At 36.6% G+C, this 18,063-nt stretch overlaps 1 protein-coding gene across 1 annotated transcript; it reads right to left on the bottom strand.

The window, feature by feature from the left end:
* Nucleotides 1–12,203: 12,203 nt before the first annotated feature.
* LOC123916220 (probable carboxylesterase 11) lies at nt 12,204–18,063 on the bottom strand. The gene is made up of 2 exons (XM_045967624.1): nt 16,868–18,063; nt 12,204–13,197 (listed from the first exon to the last, which is right to left on the bottom strand). Exons 1-2 carry the CDS (start codon nt 17,728–17,730, stop codon nt 12,660–12,662), a joined length of 1,401 nt encoding a protein of 466 aa, XP_045823580.1. The 5' UTR covers nt 17,731–18,063; the 3' UTR covers nt 12,204–12,659.

Genomic DNA, 18,063 nt, shown 5'->3' with positions numbered 1-18,063 from the left:
GGTGTTGGTGTAAGCCTTAGAGGCCAATTATTTATAATTGCATGTTACTTGTATTGGATAATTTACTTATTAAATAAAGGCTTTCCTTTATTATGTTTATGTGTTAAATAATAATAGAGTCCCTAGAATAGTAAGTTCATTGAATGGAACGTTAAGTGTGACTTAATCGTGAGAATCCATTACACATGAGAACACTATTCTTAAAACATCCGTAGTCGAGCTTTGCTGTGAATTGGGATAACATCAAAACATAGAGACTATTATGTTGGTAGACTGATGATCACATCTCACGGATCATAGATAAAGAGTTATCAAGTCTCCACATAGATATAAATATTAAGAGTAATATTTATATCGGATTGACCCACCATGAGAATACTACATAGTATGTTATGAAATGTCATAATATATTCTCATAGTGATAAGTGGTGTATTCCACCCTTCGACCTGAAACCACTATGTACCCTAGATGACTATAAAGTTGGTTGATGGGTATTCCACGAATCATGCTAATGGACATGAGTGACCTAGATGGAATTTACCCCTCCTACATAACAGGAGATATGTCTATGGGCCCAATATTGAACTTAACAAGGGTGACGTACTATGCCTTGTGTTCAATATAGACATAAGGGTAAAAGGGTAATTATACACATGAGTTTTATCACGAAAAGGTTTGTCAGATCACGTGACATTCTTGTGACTTGGGTAGCAGTGATGTGTTGCTAGATACCGCTCACTGTTTATAATATTAAGAATAACATTATTGCCAACATTATAAGAACCTACAGGGTCACACACATAAGGACAGTCGATATAGAAGAAATAAGTAAGACTTATTTTGAGGGTGCGATTAGTGAAAAACGGTTTTGGGCTTAAGAAGACCAAACACCGTTTGGCCCAACTGACCACACAAGAAACTCTATAAATAAGAAGCTTGTGTAGTTCAGTGAGTGCTTGTTTTTTTCACAATTCGTTTTTCAGAGAAACCCTAAAGCTCTGAAACCCTAACCGCACTTCCTAAGCCTTCATCTTGTAGCAGCTAGCACTGAAAGTTGAAGACCTGTTCGTGTGGACTAGCTAGAGGTGCTGCCGTCGTGTGGTGCTTGTGATCAACGAATAGAAGCAAAGAGTTTGCTGTTTCAGTTCACCAAAAGGTATAACGTTTAACCCTGATCATGCCCATTCGCAAGGATCCATCGAAGGAAAAATTTAAAATTCCGCTGCGTTTTACACTCTGTTTTAAACACGATTTTCCTTCAGTGGTATCAGAGCCACTTGTGAAACCATGAATCGGTTTGTTGCTTATTACTGTTTTATTAATATGGTTTTGAATCGGTATTAATAATAATAATAACAAGGATTAATAAAATTTGATTGATCCGTTTTAAAATATATATGTGATATACAATTCTGATACAACGTGTCGGTGTATGTGATACACTGATCGTGTCATTCATTCGAATGTTTAAGTGATTGGCGTTTAATTTGGATGATTGTGAGCGTGAGCTTCGGAACCGTTTATGGTGAAGCATCATATATCCGATCGTTCATCTAGAACTAGCAGTCCTGAAACGTTTTGATGAATGGTCGTTGTATTAGGGTTTATAACAATACAAGTGTTGTGTTGTTATATAAACAGACCATATCGTTCATTGAAAGTTTTAAGTGATTGTCGTGAGCATGGATGATTGTGAGCGTGAGCTTCGGAACCGATAACTGGTGAAGCATCATATATCCAATCGTCTGTGATGAACAAAATCCTGAAACATTTTGATGAATGATTACTGTATTAGGGTTTGTAACAATACAAGGGTTGTGTTGTTATACAAACAGAGTACGGCCAGGGTTTATATCTGAAGCATGAATTGTGTGTTTATTGTTATTAAAGTTGCATGATGAATGGTTATGGCCTTAGTTCTTCTTTTCGTTTTATTTGGAATTTTAAATACGGCCTGCGTGTCGTGCCTCTCTTATATTCTCTTGATGTAATTTCTTTTCTCATCTCACTCCCTCGTATGAACACGAGTTTCTTGTAGTGATGTAATATAAGATTAGCAAATAGGACAGGAAGGACAGCAATGAAGATCTATCTTGGAGAAGTATAGGTCGTTCTTAGATATAGCATAGGTTCTCTCATTGGCTTGAGGGAACAATCACGCTAGGGGTCATAACCATATCATTTTATTATATTATGTATATTGATGCATGTTATGTATGGAGTGACGTCATTGTATGTAAGCCGTGGTAAGGTGAGATCAAATTAATTATAAAAGTTCTCAAAGGAATTAATATTAAGTTTTATCGCTTTCCAACGAATAGCGCCCTTCAAGATCAATATCGATCAATGTAGGTTTTGCCAACGCGAAGTGCATTGTCATTATTGATAAGTTGCGGTGAGGTAATTTATTTATCCGATCGCTATTTAATGGGTCTAACTTAACTAAAGAAAATATAATAAGATTATATGACTTTAGAAGCAAGTATTGGGTTATTCCATGTGATGGATTAGAATAAGCGTTATTCACCCAATAGAAAGGATATGAGAGTTGTATGAGATACAATTGGAAAGGAGTTTCCTACCTAATTAACTAAGTTTTGTGTAATCAGCCAAACGCTGACTTAAAACGAAGTGAAATATGGATCTCATTCTCACTAGAAAATCTTCCAACGGGATTTTCCGAATCAAATGTCGAGGGTAATTTGTTTTGAGTAAAATAGTGAGAGCACATGTTTAATTAAAGGCCTAATTAAATGTGTATTAAAATTGTTCAATACTTATATTTTCACTTTTACAATTGTAGATCACCATGTCAAACACCAATACTTCAAACAACATTTTGCGAAGCATTCTTGACAAAGAGAAATTGTCTGGGACCAATTTTCTTGATTGGCATCGTAACTTGAGGATAGTCCTCATGCACGAGAAAAAGTTGTATGCTATTGAGGAACCCCAACCTAACCCTGAGGATGAACCTGCGGCCAATGCTCCTAAGGCTCAAATGGATGCTTATCAGAAGCGTCTTGATGATGCCATGGATGCAAAGTGCCTCATGCTGGCTACCATGACCTCTGAGCTTCAGAAGCAACATGAGGACATGAATGCGTTCGATATGATCGAACACTTGAAGACGCTCTATCAAGAGCAAGCCAGGATTGAGAGGTTTGAGGGTTCCAAAGCCTTGTTTTCAGCCAAGCTATCTGAGGGATCTCTAGTAAGTCCACATGTGCTCAAGATGATTGGGTACGTGGGGAACTTAGAAAAATTGGGATTTCCACTTGGAAATGAGCTTGCAACTGATCTGATCCTGCAATCGTTGCCGGAGAGTTTTAATCAGTTTGTTCTGAACTTCACCATGTCGGACATGGAGAAGACTCTGCCACAACTGCTAGGCATGTTGAGGCAAGCTGAGCAGAACATGAAAACAAAAGGGAAGTCCAACCATGTTCTTATGATTGGCAATGGAAACAAAGGGAAGGGCAACAAAGGGAAGGGAGGCAAAGGGAAGGGCAAGGAAGTTGCCAAACCCAAACCTACCCCTAAAGCTTTGAAGCCCACTGGGGGAGTTGCAATGGAGGGTAGGTGCTTCCACTGTAACAAGACTGGACATTGGAAGAGGAACTGCCCAAAATACCTGGAAGATAAAAAGAATGGAGTAGAGAGCTCCAATTCAGCAGGTATCTTTGTTATTGAAATTAATTTATCTACTTCTTCTACATGGGTATTAGATACCGGATGTGGTTCTCACATTTGTACTAATGTGCAGGGGCTGCAAAGGAGTAGAGGATTGGCTAAAGGTGAAGTCGACCTACGAGTGGGAAATGGAGCAAGAGTTGCCGCATTAGCTGTAGGAGTTTATGCTTTAACTTTACCTAGTGGACTAATAATACAGTTAGAGAACTGTTTTTATGTACCTGCCATTAGCAGGAATATTATTTCTGTTTCTTGTTTGGATAAACTTGGCTTTTCATTTATAATAAAGAACAATTGTTGCTCCATTTATTTAAATGATATCTTTTATGCCGCAACACAAATGAGTAATGGATTATATATTCTTGATCTTGAAATGCCAATTTATAACATTGATACAAAAAGGATTAAACCTAATGAGTTAAATCCTACATACCTTTGGCACTGTCGTTTAGGCCATATAAATGAGAAACGCATTTCCAAGCTCCATAAAGATGGGCTCTTGGATTCATTTGATTATGAATCTTTTGAAACATGCAGATCTTGCTTATTGGGAAAAATGACAAAGACCCCATTCACTGGTAAAGGTGAAAGGGCAAGTGATCTCTTGGCTCTCATACATACTGATGTATGTGGACCATTGAACACACATGCTAGAGGAGGTTTTCAATACTTCATCACATTTACTGATGACTACAGTAGATATGGATATGTGTATCTAATGAAGCATAAATCCGAATCCTTTGAAAAGTTCAAAGAATTTAAAAATGAAGTACAAAACCAACTAGGAAAGAAAATCAAAACCCTTCGATCAGATCGAGGAGGTGAGTATTTAAGCCTAGATTTTGATGACCATCTAAAAGAGTGTGGGATCTTATCCCAACTCACTCCTCCTGGAACACCACAATGGAATGGTGTGTCTGAGAGAAGAAACCGAACCTTGTTGGACATGGTGCGGTCTATGATGAGTCACGCTGATCTTCCAAACTCCTTTTGGGGACATGCCCTATTAACAACAGCTTATACACTTAACCGTGTTCCTTCTAAAACGGTTGAAAAGACACCATATGAGATGTGGAGTGGCAAGAAACCACATATGTCTTACTTAAAGATTTGGGGTTGCGAAGTTTATGTAAAACGTCAAATTTCTACTAAACTTGAACCTAAATCTGACAAGTGCTTCTTTGTGGGATATCCAAAAGAGACAAAAGGATATCACTTCTACAATCCTTCTGAGGGCAAAGTGTTTGTCGCTCGAACAGGAGTATTCCTAGAAAAGGACTTTGTTTCCAAAGGAATTAGTGGGAGGAAAGTAGATCTTGAAGAAATTCACGATCCACAAAGTAGTGACACACCAATGGAGGAACAAAAGCAGGATGCACAAGAGGTTGTGACAGAGAATCCTACTCAAGTAACACAAGAACCGCGTAGGTCTAACAGGATACGTCAAGAACCTGAAAGATATGGATATTTCATATCGGAACAAGGTGATGTATTACTCATGGATCAAGATGAGCCTGTGACTTACCAAGAGGCCATTACTGGCCCTGAATCTGAGAAGTGGCTTGAAGCCATGAAATCTGAAATGGATTCCATGTACACAAATCAAGTTTGGAACTTGGTGGAAGCTCCTGATGGGATCAAACCCATAGGGTGCAAGTGGGTCTTCAAGAAGAAGACTGACATGGATGGAAAGGTACAGACCTACAAAGCGCGATTGGTTGCTAAAGGTTTCAAACAAATTCATGGGGTAGACTATGATGAAACATTTTCACCAGTTGCGATGATCAAATCCATTCGGATCTTACTTGCCATCGCTGCATACTATGATTATGAAATCTGGCAGATGGATGTAAAAACTGCCTTCCTTAATGGGAGTCTCCTTGAGGATGTGTACATGACACAACCTGAAGGCTTTTGCATTCCAGGAGAAGCCAAAAAGATATGCAAATTACAGCGATCAATCTACGGATTGAAGCAAGCTTCCAGAAGTTGGAATCTTCGTTTTGATGAAACTGTAAAGCAGTACGGATTCATTCAAAATGAAGATGAGCCTTGTGTTTACAAGAAGGTTAGTGGGAGCATAGTCGCATTCCTAGTATTATATGTAGATGACATATTACTAATAGGAAACGACATCCCTACCTTGCAACAAGTTAAAACTTGGTTAGGGAATTGCTTTTCTATGAAAGATCTGGGTGAAGCAGCCTATATATTAGGAATAAGAATCTATAGAGATAGATCACAGAAACTGTTTGGCCTAAGCCAGAGTACATACATAGATAAAGTGTTAAGACGATTTAACATGCATGATTCCAAGAAAGGATTCATTCCTATGCAACATGGCCTATGTCTTTCAAAGACACAGTCTCCTTCATCTAAGGAAGAAAGGGACCGCATGAGTAAGATCCCTTATGCATCGGCTATAGGATCTATCATGTATGCCATGATATGTACTCGACCAGATGTTTCATATGCCTTAAGCGTAACAAGCCGTTATCAGTCTGATCCTGGTGAGGCTCATTGGGTGGCTGTCAAGAACATCCTTAAATACTTAAGGAGGACTAAAGACTCATTCCTAATATATGGAGGCCAAGAAGAGCTAAATGTAATTGGTTACACTGATGCTAGCTTCCAAACAGATAGGGATGACTTTAGGTCGCAATCAGACTATGTGTTTTGCATAAATGGTGGCGCTGTGAGCTGGAAGAGTTCAAAGCAAGATACAGTTGCTGATTCTACAACCGAAGCTGAGTACATCGCTGCATCAAATGCAGCAAAGGAAGCTGTTTGGATAAAGAAGTTCATTACTGAACTTGGCATATTCCCTAGCATTGTGAATCCCATTGAATTATTTTGTGACAACAATGGTGCAATCGCACAAGCTAAGGAACCTAGATCTCACCAAAAGTCCAAACACATACTCAGGCGCTATCATCTTATTCGAGAAATAATTGATAGAGGAGATGTGAAGATATGCAGAGTACCAACACTTGACAATGCTGCTGATCCACTTACAAAGCCTCTTGCTCAGCCGAAGCATGAGGGCCACACTAGGGGCATAGGTATTAGGAGTATGCCTGATTGGCTCTAGTGCTAGTGGGAGATTGTTGGTGTAAGCCCTAGAGGCCAATTATTTATAATTGCATGATACTTGTATTGGATAATTTACTTATTAAATAAAGGCTTTCCTTTATTATGTTTATGTGTTAAATAATAATAGAGTCCCTAGAATAGTAAGTTCATTGAATGGAACGTTAAGTGTGACTTAATCGTGAGAATCCATTACACATGAGAACACTATTGTTAAAACATCCGTAGTCGAGCTTTGCTGTGAATTGGGATAACATCAAAACATAGAGACTATTATGTTGGTAGACTGATGATCACATCTCACGGATCATAGATAAAGAGTTATCAAGTCTCCACATAGATATAAATATTAAGAGTAATATTTATATCGGATTGACCCACCATGAGAATACTACATAGTATGTTATGAAATGTCATAAGATATTCTCATAGTGATAAGTGGTGTATTCCACCCTTCGACCTGAAACCACTATGTACCCTAGATGTAGGAGTGTAGTACTTTGTCGCCATTCAAAGTTATCCGTGACAGGATGACTATAAAGTTGGTTGATGGGTATTCCACGAATCATGCTAATGGACATGAGTGACCTAGATGGAATTTACCCCTCCTACATAACAGGAGATATGTCTATGGGCCCAATATTGAACTTAACAAGGGTGACGTACTATGCCTTGTGTTCAATATAGACATAAGGGTAAAAGGGTAATTATACACATGAGTTTTATCACGGAAAGGTTTGTCAGATCACGTGACATTCTTGTGACTTGGGTAGCAGTGATGTGTTGCTAGATACCGCTCACTGTTTATAATATTAAGAATAATATTATTGCCAACGTTATAAGAACCTACAGGGTCACACACATAAGGACAGTCGATATGGAAGAAATAAGTAAGACTTATTTTGAGGGTGCGATTAGTGAAAAACAGTTTTGGGCTTAAGAAGACCAAACACCGTTTGGCCCAACTGACCACACAAGAAACTCTATAAATAAGAAGCTTGTGTAGTTCAGTGAGTGCTTGTTTTTTTCACAATTCGTTTTTCAGAGAAACCCTAAAGCTCTGAAACCCTAACCGCACTTCCTAAGCCTTCATCTTGTAGCAGCTAGCACTGAAAGTTGAAGACCTGTTCGTGTGGACTAGCTAGAGGTGCTGCCGTCGTGTGGTGCTTGTGATCAACGAATAGAAGCAAAGAGTTTGCTGTTTCAGTTCACCAAAAGGTATAACGTTTAACCCTGATCATGCCCATTCGCAAGGATCCATCGAAGGAAAAATTTAAAATTCCGCTGCGTTTTACACTCTGTTTTAAACACGATTTTCCTTCACTTGAGGGAGATAAAAAGACACCCAGATGGCTCAAGCTCAAGGCAAAATTACTCAATGTTTTTGGTGAAGATATTCATGATAATCTCATGCATCATGGAGGAAACAATTAATGAGGAAAATGAATTCAAAGGCAGTATGTGGGTAATGGCCTTGTTATCCCTCCCGACTCCCAAGGATAAAGAATGGAATCAATGGGCTCAACCATGAAAAAAATAGGCTTAGAATAATGCTAGCAACACACTCTTTAACAAACACACTCCAACACACTCTCTTTTATTGGTTGAAATTCACATGGGTCCCATAAAAAAATGTGGACCCATATAATTTTTATGGGACCCATATAAATTTTAACCAATAGAAGAGAGTGTGTTAGAGTGTGTTTGTTAAAGAGTGTGTTGCTAGCACTCCTCAATAGGCTTAATTAGTAAAATGATCCCTTAAAGACATTTTTGGTTTCACATTGATCCCTTAAAGAAAAAAATGTCTGAATAGGTCCTTAAAGAAAAAAAGGTCTGAATAGGTCCCTTAAAACATATTCGTTAATCAGTTTGGTCCTATTCAGACCTCTTTTTAGGGACCAAACTGATTAACGGAGATGTCTTTAAGGGACCTATTTGGACCTTTTTTTCTTTAAGGGACCTATTTGGACCTTTTTTCTTTAAGGGACCAATCTGAAACCAAAAAAGTCTTTTAAGGGACCAATCTGAAACCAAAAAAAATACATTGATTGTTAATATTTTAGGGAAAAAGATTAACCACAAAATCTTGCAAAATTATTTACGGTGAAATTGGCCTAAAAGAGATATTACCAATATCTATGATATCACGGATGGTTTCATTCACTTTATAAATGAAGCAAATTACAGTCATGATTTGTTCGAAAGGCCATGACCTGTTGTTGATTGTTATTTAATTGTTCAAAGATAGAGGCCTCTGTTTTCTAAGGATACTGGTGATATTAAGAAAATGGCGGTTTGGATTCGTATTCACAAACTCCCGCTAGAACTTTACAATGGTAGGTTTTATGGAGAATAGGACCGGCATTGGGAACATGATAAAAATCGATTGTCTAACTTCGTCCCCATTGTTATGATCGGAAACAATATAAAAAAATGTAGAAGGAAGAGAGGGCCACTACAATCAATGTTTATCAGACTACTCTTTCAAAGTCAACTGCAACAACTACAACTAAAAGAAGAGCAAATAATTTCCCATCCAGACTAGACAGCAATATGCACGTATATGTGTTGAAATTGATAAAGAAATTTTTTTGACTCCTCAAATTGTTATACATAGGTACAAGTTTTCGATTCGAGGGACTGGAAAAAGAAATTCAAAAGCTAGAGGGAATTTATATTTCATTATCACATTAAATGGTGTGTTTAAATTTTTTTACAAGATTCATCCCAAAGTTCTCAAACAAGTAAATGATTTCACAACAATCAATAGAGGTACAACCTATACACCTATAGTATACACTCAGAAAAATCAAAGTGCGTGGTTTTTTTACATGGCTACATGAGCATAAACCATAGGGTTGGTACTTGGTACCTTAACCCTCAAAATGCTTCCAGTATTGGGGCCAACAAGCAAAACTATACATCGGCAAGAAGATAATTTTTAACAACCAGGATAAAGACTATATATCCTTTGTGAGAGTTTCACCATTTTTTTATATGAATCAGGTAACTTTTTACGCACAACTGTAGAGATTAATCCATCAAATTAGATAGGACCACATAGGATGACAACCCTCTCAAGAATTTAACACTGCCGCGTTCCCGTTGATTCAAAGAGTTTCACCATCTCTAATTAGCTTTACATATATATGTATGTATCCCCCACCCCCACCCCACCCACCAATATCCTCAAAAGGATTGAGATAAAAGCACCGAGGCAATAATGTTAACACATTGCCATATTTATAGTTTTTATAGTTACAGTCTTAGAAAGAAACAATCAACAAGGAAAAATATATAATAATGAAACAGTAGTCCAAAGGGAGATATTAAAAATATGGGTCTTGGGGGCACTCTTTAAGCATTTCATTAAAAGAAACTTTTTATTCAAAAAATTAAACACTTCAATTTACAATGCGTTGACTTCACACATTTTCATAAAAATTCTATAAAAAACTTACTATTTAAAGGCTTAAAGAGTGCCCGGGGGCACTATTTAACATTTGCCTAAAAATATTGTGCCCAACAATGCATGCACGTACGCTTACTAAGGAAACATAGGTCCCTTGCATAGTCTTAGTTGCAAAAGTCTTTTTCAAAGAATCTTAATTTCATTGTTGGTCATACATTCCGACAAAATTTATCCATAGCTAGCACAATAATTACAATTTCAAATTCCAACAAAATGTTCCTTCACTTGGGGAGTAAACAACCACTTTGATCCCTGAAAGTGTCACTCGCTGTCAAATAAGTCCTTGAATCAATGAAAATTTAAAAAAATTCCTTGAATGTTGATTCCGTCAGTCAATTTAGTCCAAAACGTTAAACATCTGTTAAATTTTGAAAATGTGTCATAGAACATGTTGAGGTGGCATATTGACTGTCATATTTTAATAATTTCTTAAATTATTTATTTCCACTTGTCATTTATTCTAATTAACATTAATTTAACAAATAAAAAAATAAATAATAAAACAGAATTAGTTAAAATAAATTCATAGCATTCCTACATAGCAACTCATCTACGTACTACCTTCAAACCTGAAAAATTAATATTCATCCTACTCTTTCACCTTCAAACCTCTTTGTAAAAGAAAAAAAACCATCAAATCTGAAAGCGAAATCATTCATCCAGATCTAAAAACCTTCAAGCCTTTAATTAAAAAACATACATCTACTAACAAAAAATCTCTAAAAAATCTTAACAACAACATGATGAAAACAGAAACCATGTTCAAAGCCAATCCACTTGACTCAGTTTGCAACATGTTCGTTTGACAAAGCACAGTCAGAATCCGTGATTTTCAAGCAAGTTGATCTCTAGATCTAGTAAGGTTTGTGCTGATTTTCGTGTGCTGATTTTGGATGCATGAGGATTGTGTTTCTCCTTTATTTTCCAAAATGTTTTTTAAGAAAATGGAAGAAGATGTGAAGATGGGTATGAGGCATTGGTACTTGATAAATGGTTGAGAGGAAGAGTTGAGGAAGAAGATGAACATTTATGTTTGTTGATGGGATTTAAAAGTAAGAGATAGAGTTTGGAAAAAAAAGAAAGAAGAACAATTAGAAATCTCTAATTTTTTTTTCCACTTTTGTTTTGAATTCTATGTTTGGATCCTTTGGCGATGAATGTTTAATGATAAATTTTGGGTTTGATTTTGCTTTAATATATTGTGTTTTATTTAGTTATTATTTTAGAAATTTAATTAAAATAAAAGCAAAGGGAGTGTTTGTTTCATGGATTATAAATTTATTCCCAGGAATGTGACTTTGGGAATCTTTAATTCCTATGTTTGTTTCAAGTTTTAAAAAATTATGCCTAGGAATTTTTTATTCCTTGGAATATAAATTACACATGACTTTCCCACTTTTCATTCTCATGTTAAATGGTGGGAATCTTATATTCCCATGGGAATAAGAGGTAACCACCCATAACTCCCCACTTTCCCATTGTTTTTAACTCATTTATTTTTTTTATTTTAATATTTTAAAATGTTAATTGAATTTATTTTAAAAATGTTCCAAGGAACTTTATTTATTTACCAAACACATTGATAGGAATAATACTCCCAGCAATAATGTTCCAAGGAATAATAATCCTAGGATTATAATTTTAATCCCCGAAACAAACACACCCAAAGTGGACATTAAAAAAACAACAAATTATTAAAATATCATATTCTTAATGCCATGTCATCACACTTAACAGATATATAACGTTTTGGACCAAATTGACTAACAGAATTAACATTCAAGGAGGTTTTTTCAATTTTCGTTAATTCAGGGACTTGTTTGACAGCGAGTGCCACTTTCATGGACCAAAGTGACTGTTTACTCTTCACTTGGGTTTAGCATTCATGAGAAATGAAAGAAAAAGACAAATAATGAGAAAGAAAAAAATGGCTAGAAGTTAAAATGAAGCTAAGGCAACAAACAAATTAGGCACTGAAGTTTAGCATCATCAAACAAAAAGCTAAAACTAATACCATGTGGATGGATGGATTAGACATCACATACACACACATGCCAAGAGAATGGCTCATTAAATTTGATACTATTTCAATGAGAAATATGACATCATAATACAGATGAAAAATGGCACAGAAATGTCCTACGGTGATTGGTACGCATGAGCTATATGCATCTCAATGGCTCAACTAATGCTACTATCTATCTTACAAAAGAGGAAAATAATGAGGTAGTACAAACATGGAACTAGTCAACACCCAACACCTTATAAAGCAACAAAATCAATCAAATAATATAACCATCCTGGGTAATAGCAACAAAAGAGTGATTTGAAGCTAATTTCGAAGTTGAGGGAAGGTAAATATATACCGGCGAATCATGATCTTAATGTTTCAATTCCTACTCAATACGAGAATTCGTGGCCTCGAAGTGAAATATATTTCTTGACCCATATGGCAATGTCCTCAACACACACCTGGGCCTGGGGGCTTTTGATTAGTACATCCAGTGTCGCAAATTCATGTACTGCATCCTTATACTCGAGAACAGGTGCATCAACATTCACCCTCCGGAGCTCCTCTGAGTAAGCAATGGCACGATCCCTCATCCAGTCATGCTCTGCCACCACTGTCAATGTTGGAGGCATCAACTTTAAAGGAGGGGACCGACCTGAGATCAGGGGGTTAGCAGCCGGATGGTCCAAACTAAATTCTTCCTCGGGTAAGAAAAGTTTCCATGCAAGTATGCACATAGCCTTGTCATAAAAGTAGGAGTTTGCCAATTTTATTTCAGAATGTGTGGGAACACTTCCAACAAAAAATGGGTACATCAAGACCTGTGCTACCACCTTGACAGGATCAAAAAGCTTGCCTCCCTCCACACATTTTCGAGCCACATAATCTGCAATATTCGCACCACAACTCACTCCAAGAAGAACACATCTGTTTCAATATTGAAGAAATAAAAAATGTCAAGCACAGAACAAGGGAAGTACGTAACACCATGAGCTCAATTACAACTAGAACAAAAGGAAACATAACGGCGGGAAATGACAAAGGATATAACAGCATCTATATAAAAGTGTGACTCTGCAACTTATGATGTTATTATAGTTTTTAATGCACACAAAGAGTATCACACCACTTCACTAAGAATGTAACATGCAGCAACCATATATCCAACTATGCAAGTTGGATAAAAAAAACACTATGAAATTTGATTAAACAGTTACTATATAAAACTAATTAGAGTATAAACCATAGTAGTTAATCCCGGAGCGGAGCGGCCAGCCCCAAAACTGGGATAGCGGCATCCCGGGGAGCGGGATGGCCGGGATGCCGCTATTATTTTTTATTTATTTATAAATTACATAAATAATACTATAAACATATAATTAATGTAAAATTAAACAAACATCTCAAAATCCATAAAACATTCATAAATTAAAAATTAAAAACACAAATCTCAAGTCTACAACACCTTCATCTTTGTCAAAAAAAAAAAAAAAAACCATCATAAAGTAACTAAAAATTACCAACAAAAGTCAAGCAAAATAAATAAGCAAAAGTCAAGTCTCCAACACTTAGATTAATAAAGTAACTAAAAATTAAAACTCGAGTTCATCATCAAAGTCTAAGTCTAATCATCCGAGGTTGAAGAAGAAACAACAGATGAAGGTTGAAGAAGAAACAGCAGATGAAGGTTGAAGAAGTTTGGATCTTGAGAGTGAGAGAAGATAGTACGATAGCGTGAGAGAAAGAATGAATTGCGGCTAGGGTTTAGTTAGGAGTAAGTAACAGTTTTAAAGGTAAAAAACTAATTTTACCCTTACTAAAATGAGTGAGATTTCAAAAATGGCCTTTAAAACCCATGAAAACAAAATCTCAGTCTTAACCCGGGATGGCAACCCGGGACCCGCTCCGCTCCGGTCCACTGGGAACCTGCTGGGATCCCACCGAGAAGCTTAGCTGCGCCGCTCCATCCCATCCCGTCCCGGCAGAGCTCCGCTCCGCTCTGCTCCACCGGGATCCCACTGGGATCGCCCGGGATTGACTACCATGGTATAAACCTGAGATTAAATATGGAAGAATACTCTGGATACAGAAAAATACAGCATATATTTGAGGCTCTGCCTACCCCCCAAAAGGCCCCAACTATTTCCCAATGATTCCCCTCCAACCCCTTACTTTTATTTATGTACTTCATTACTCACTTTTCCCCTAACTAACTAATACATTAACTGACTAGCTAATCAGGGTTACATCAGTATCACAATATGCTCCACTGCTAAAATCTTGGTGGAACAATAGACTTTTAAGGAACTAAAAAGAGAAATAAAAGATATGCATTAATAAAACCAAAATTTAGACTTTTAAGGTGTTTTGACTATACAACTTTCAAGAAAAAATTTCTACTTTTGTACTCTTAACCCCTGGTACACTAGTTGGCATTTGCCTAGTCTTAATTCACCTAATCACTTAAACAATAGTCAAATATGTGCTCCCATAACAAATGGCTTATTATTTGAAGAGCACTACTTTCAAGGAACAAATTGTTGGGAATATCAGTTAACAGAGAAACCAGATCAATAATGGAAAAACAAGGAGTATTATTGCTGAAAATGAAAGACCACTATAGAAAGATGAATATCCTACTGTCCACAGTATAAATATTTGGGATGTTAAACAAAGGCTTAGTATGGAAGAGAATGTGGAGATAGGGTGCCAGGATACATGGGGAAAAGGATTAAAGAAGACTATATATTCTTAGCCACAGACAATAAGATAAAAGAGAGCATCACAAACATCACAATTAAAAGCAAACCAGAATACTTCAAAATGGTTACAGAATCAAATATTAAAAAGAGAATGATATACAAATTAATGTGAAGCAAGACATTATATTATTCTTTATGGGACCCTATTATGGGCCTACTACATATAGTGATTTCTTATTGTAATTAATGGTCTCCAATTGCATATTCACGCCCTCATCAGTAAAAACTAGAATCTAGGCCACTTGAGATGCCATTTAAACACTTTACTCAGTTAAAATGGCACAGTGATCACAGAACTCGCAATAGTGCCAATGGATGCCATTATTAGAAAGGTCAAAAGTATAAAAAAAAATAGAAGAAAACTCCAAAACTCACATGAATGCTCTTTTTACTTCTTATTTCCATCTATCCCGTGGGCACAACTAAAAAACAACATAAACATACTAGATAGTAAAGAGATGGAAATAAAAATTACAAAAGAGCACTTCCCAATGCATAGTGTGTATGATCCCTTGTAGGAAAACTGGAAATTTGATGCAGACAATAAAACAAAAAATCAGACAAAGGGCCCGTTTAGATTAGTTTATTTTTGAGCTTATGCAAAACAACTTATGCAAATAAATAAATTTGTATGTATTATTATAAGTTTGTCAAGGTAGTTTATGTTAAAATAGCTTATAAAAATACAATTTTCACTAGTGAAAACTTATAAAATAGTATAAAACCTAATTTATATTGCATAAGCTCAAAAATAAGCTAATCCAAACGGGCCCAAAAGCAAGAATGAAAGAACTATGGATCTACTAGTTAAATTTTTCTATCAATGCCTATAATTTCTCTAAACACATAGTACTAGTGCAAAATGATTCTGCCAGCTGTAACATAACCTCTTCACCAGAAAAATATCGGGCATTCAATTATCACTTTACCTCCTCTCTTTAAACATATTTGCATTTTTCAGAATATTGGTTGAATAAGTTAGCATGAACGAAAGACATTCACCAACGTTAGTTAAAATGGAAAAAGGGAAGCATAGTGCCAATATAAACTACATTAGAGAAATCAATTATCTCCAAACAACACCAGAAGAATCAAGTCTCAATTTAGTCTTATGACAACTGAGTATCCCAACCACAAATATGAACCAGATGTATATGTTTGTAACAAGCAAATGCATCAAAATATGATTTTAGCACGGCAAGAGTTAGACTAAGACCATACTCTAGATGAAAACTTGCACGTTAGTAAAAGCAAAAAAAAAATAGAATAAATAACAAAAATTTACCCCAAATCATAAACTTCAGTAGCATGTGGCGTATCAAATACATAAAACAGTGTGCCAAGATAGCTCTCGTGACAGGATGCTAGTTGTTTATTACACAGCATAACTAATTCAATAATTTTAATGTAACTGACATGCTACTAAAATCTATAGTGAATTGGTATCCACAGAAGAAACAATAACAGAAGTCATTTCATTAACGAACTCAAACAAGCATAGTAAGAAATAATGTTGTCAAATAAGCGGATATAGTGGCCCTATACGGCAGCAGAATTTTACAAATAGCTATAGTTCCGCGACATGCAATTTAGTACAAAGTGTTCCTTTTTTTTGACAGTATATAGTGTTCCTAAATAGCAGGCTATATAGCAAAATTTGAACAAACTACTATTTTCTGTGATTTGCGATTGACAACACTAGTATAAAAAAGACTACTCTCCAATCTAAAATTCTAAATATTGAAACCCTTAATCAGATTCAGATTAGGCTAACAAATCAGGATAATGACAATGAAAACAAAAATAATCGAAATTAACCATGAAATAGTGAAAACCTTGCTGGATCTCCATGACTAGCCAACCAAGGCTCAACAACCGAAGCTCCAAACGAATCAACAATATGTCTATGACCATCTGATTTATTAAACTCACCACCACCACCACCACCACCATGGCTACCACCTCCAACCCTACCAACCCCCATAGACTTAGTACACTCAGCCAAATTCGCCTGTTTTGCCAACCAATTCAAAACCTTCAACCCATCCTCAAAAGCAGCCGGATACCGACTCTCCGGCGCCAACCTATACCCAACAGCAACAACAATCACATCACAAAGCTTCGAAATCCGTCTACAAAATAAATCATTCGCAACAGAATCATTACTCCCACTAACCCAACCACCACCATGAAACTGCAACATCACCGGCAATTTTCTCCGTCGATTATCCAACACAGGCGGCGAATAACCTCTATATAATCCAGCACCACCGTTAACACCAGCTCCCATCAAATTCAAACTCTCAACACCATTACTACCGGTACCATCAAACAAATTCCCTCGGAACTCTTCTTCCTTATACGGTGGACCATAACTATTCCGCCGTGAAGTAGCAGATCCAGGTTCGGGATCTTGCTTTTTAGGTTTGGAATTGGGTTCGGGTGGTGAAAGTGCAGATTGAGGAAGGAAAATTCGAATTGAAAGAGAAGTGAAAGGATCGATGTGAATGTCTTTGGTAGCGACACCGTCGGTAAAAGAAGGGTTAGAATTTGCGACGGTTTCTTCGGGTCGTGAAGTGATACCAAACGAGTTAGAGTTGTTATTTAAATCGGGTTGAGATTGAATACGGTTTTGTAAACGGTGCTTCAAGAGGAACTTGAAGAATACGCTGTAGAGTTTTACAGCCACACTTGGCATTTCTCATAAAACAATTCGGTACTGAAGTTTTAATGTAACGCTCTTATGTATTGGAATATTTTTTAATTTTATGATATGGTTTTTGTTTGATGAAAGTGGGTTTTAATGAGATTGAGATTTTGGATTGGATTGGAAAAAGGGTTTATGGAAAAGAGAATTTGGTTTGCTTGAATCTGTGAAGGGTGGTGGTTGAATTAGATGGAAGAGTGACCCGTCAGAGAGAGAGAGGATGATGTCTTGGCTGATGATGGGCATACATGCACAGCTTTTAGCCGGTGGCTAGTTGGGTTTTCTGGAAACTTATGCAAATTGAGGGTATCATTGATATTACGA

The sequence above is a fragment of the Trifolium pratense genome, linkage group LG3, assembly GCF_020283565.1.
Source record: "Trifolium pratense cultivar HEN17-A07 linkage group LG3, ARS_RC_1.1, whole genome shotgun sequence".
NCBI lineage: Eukaryota > Viridiplantae > Streptophyta > Magnoliopsida > Fabales > Fabaceae > Trifolium > Trifolium pratense.
This window is presented reverse-complemented; position numbering and strand designations above follow the sequence as displayed.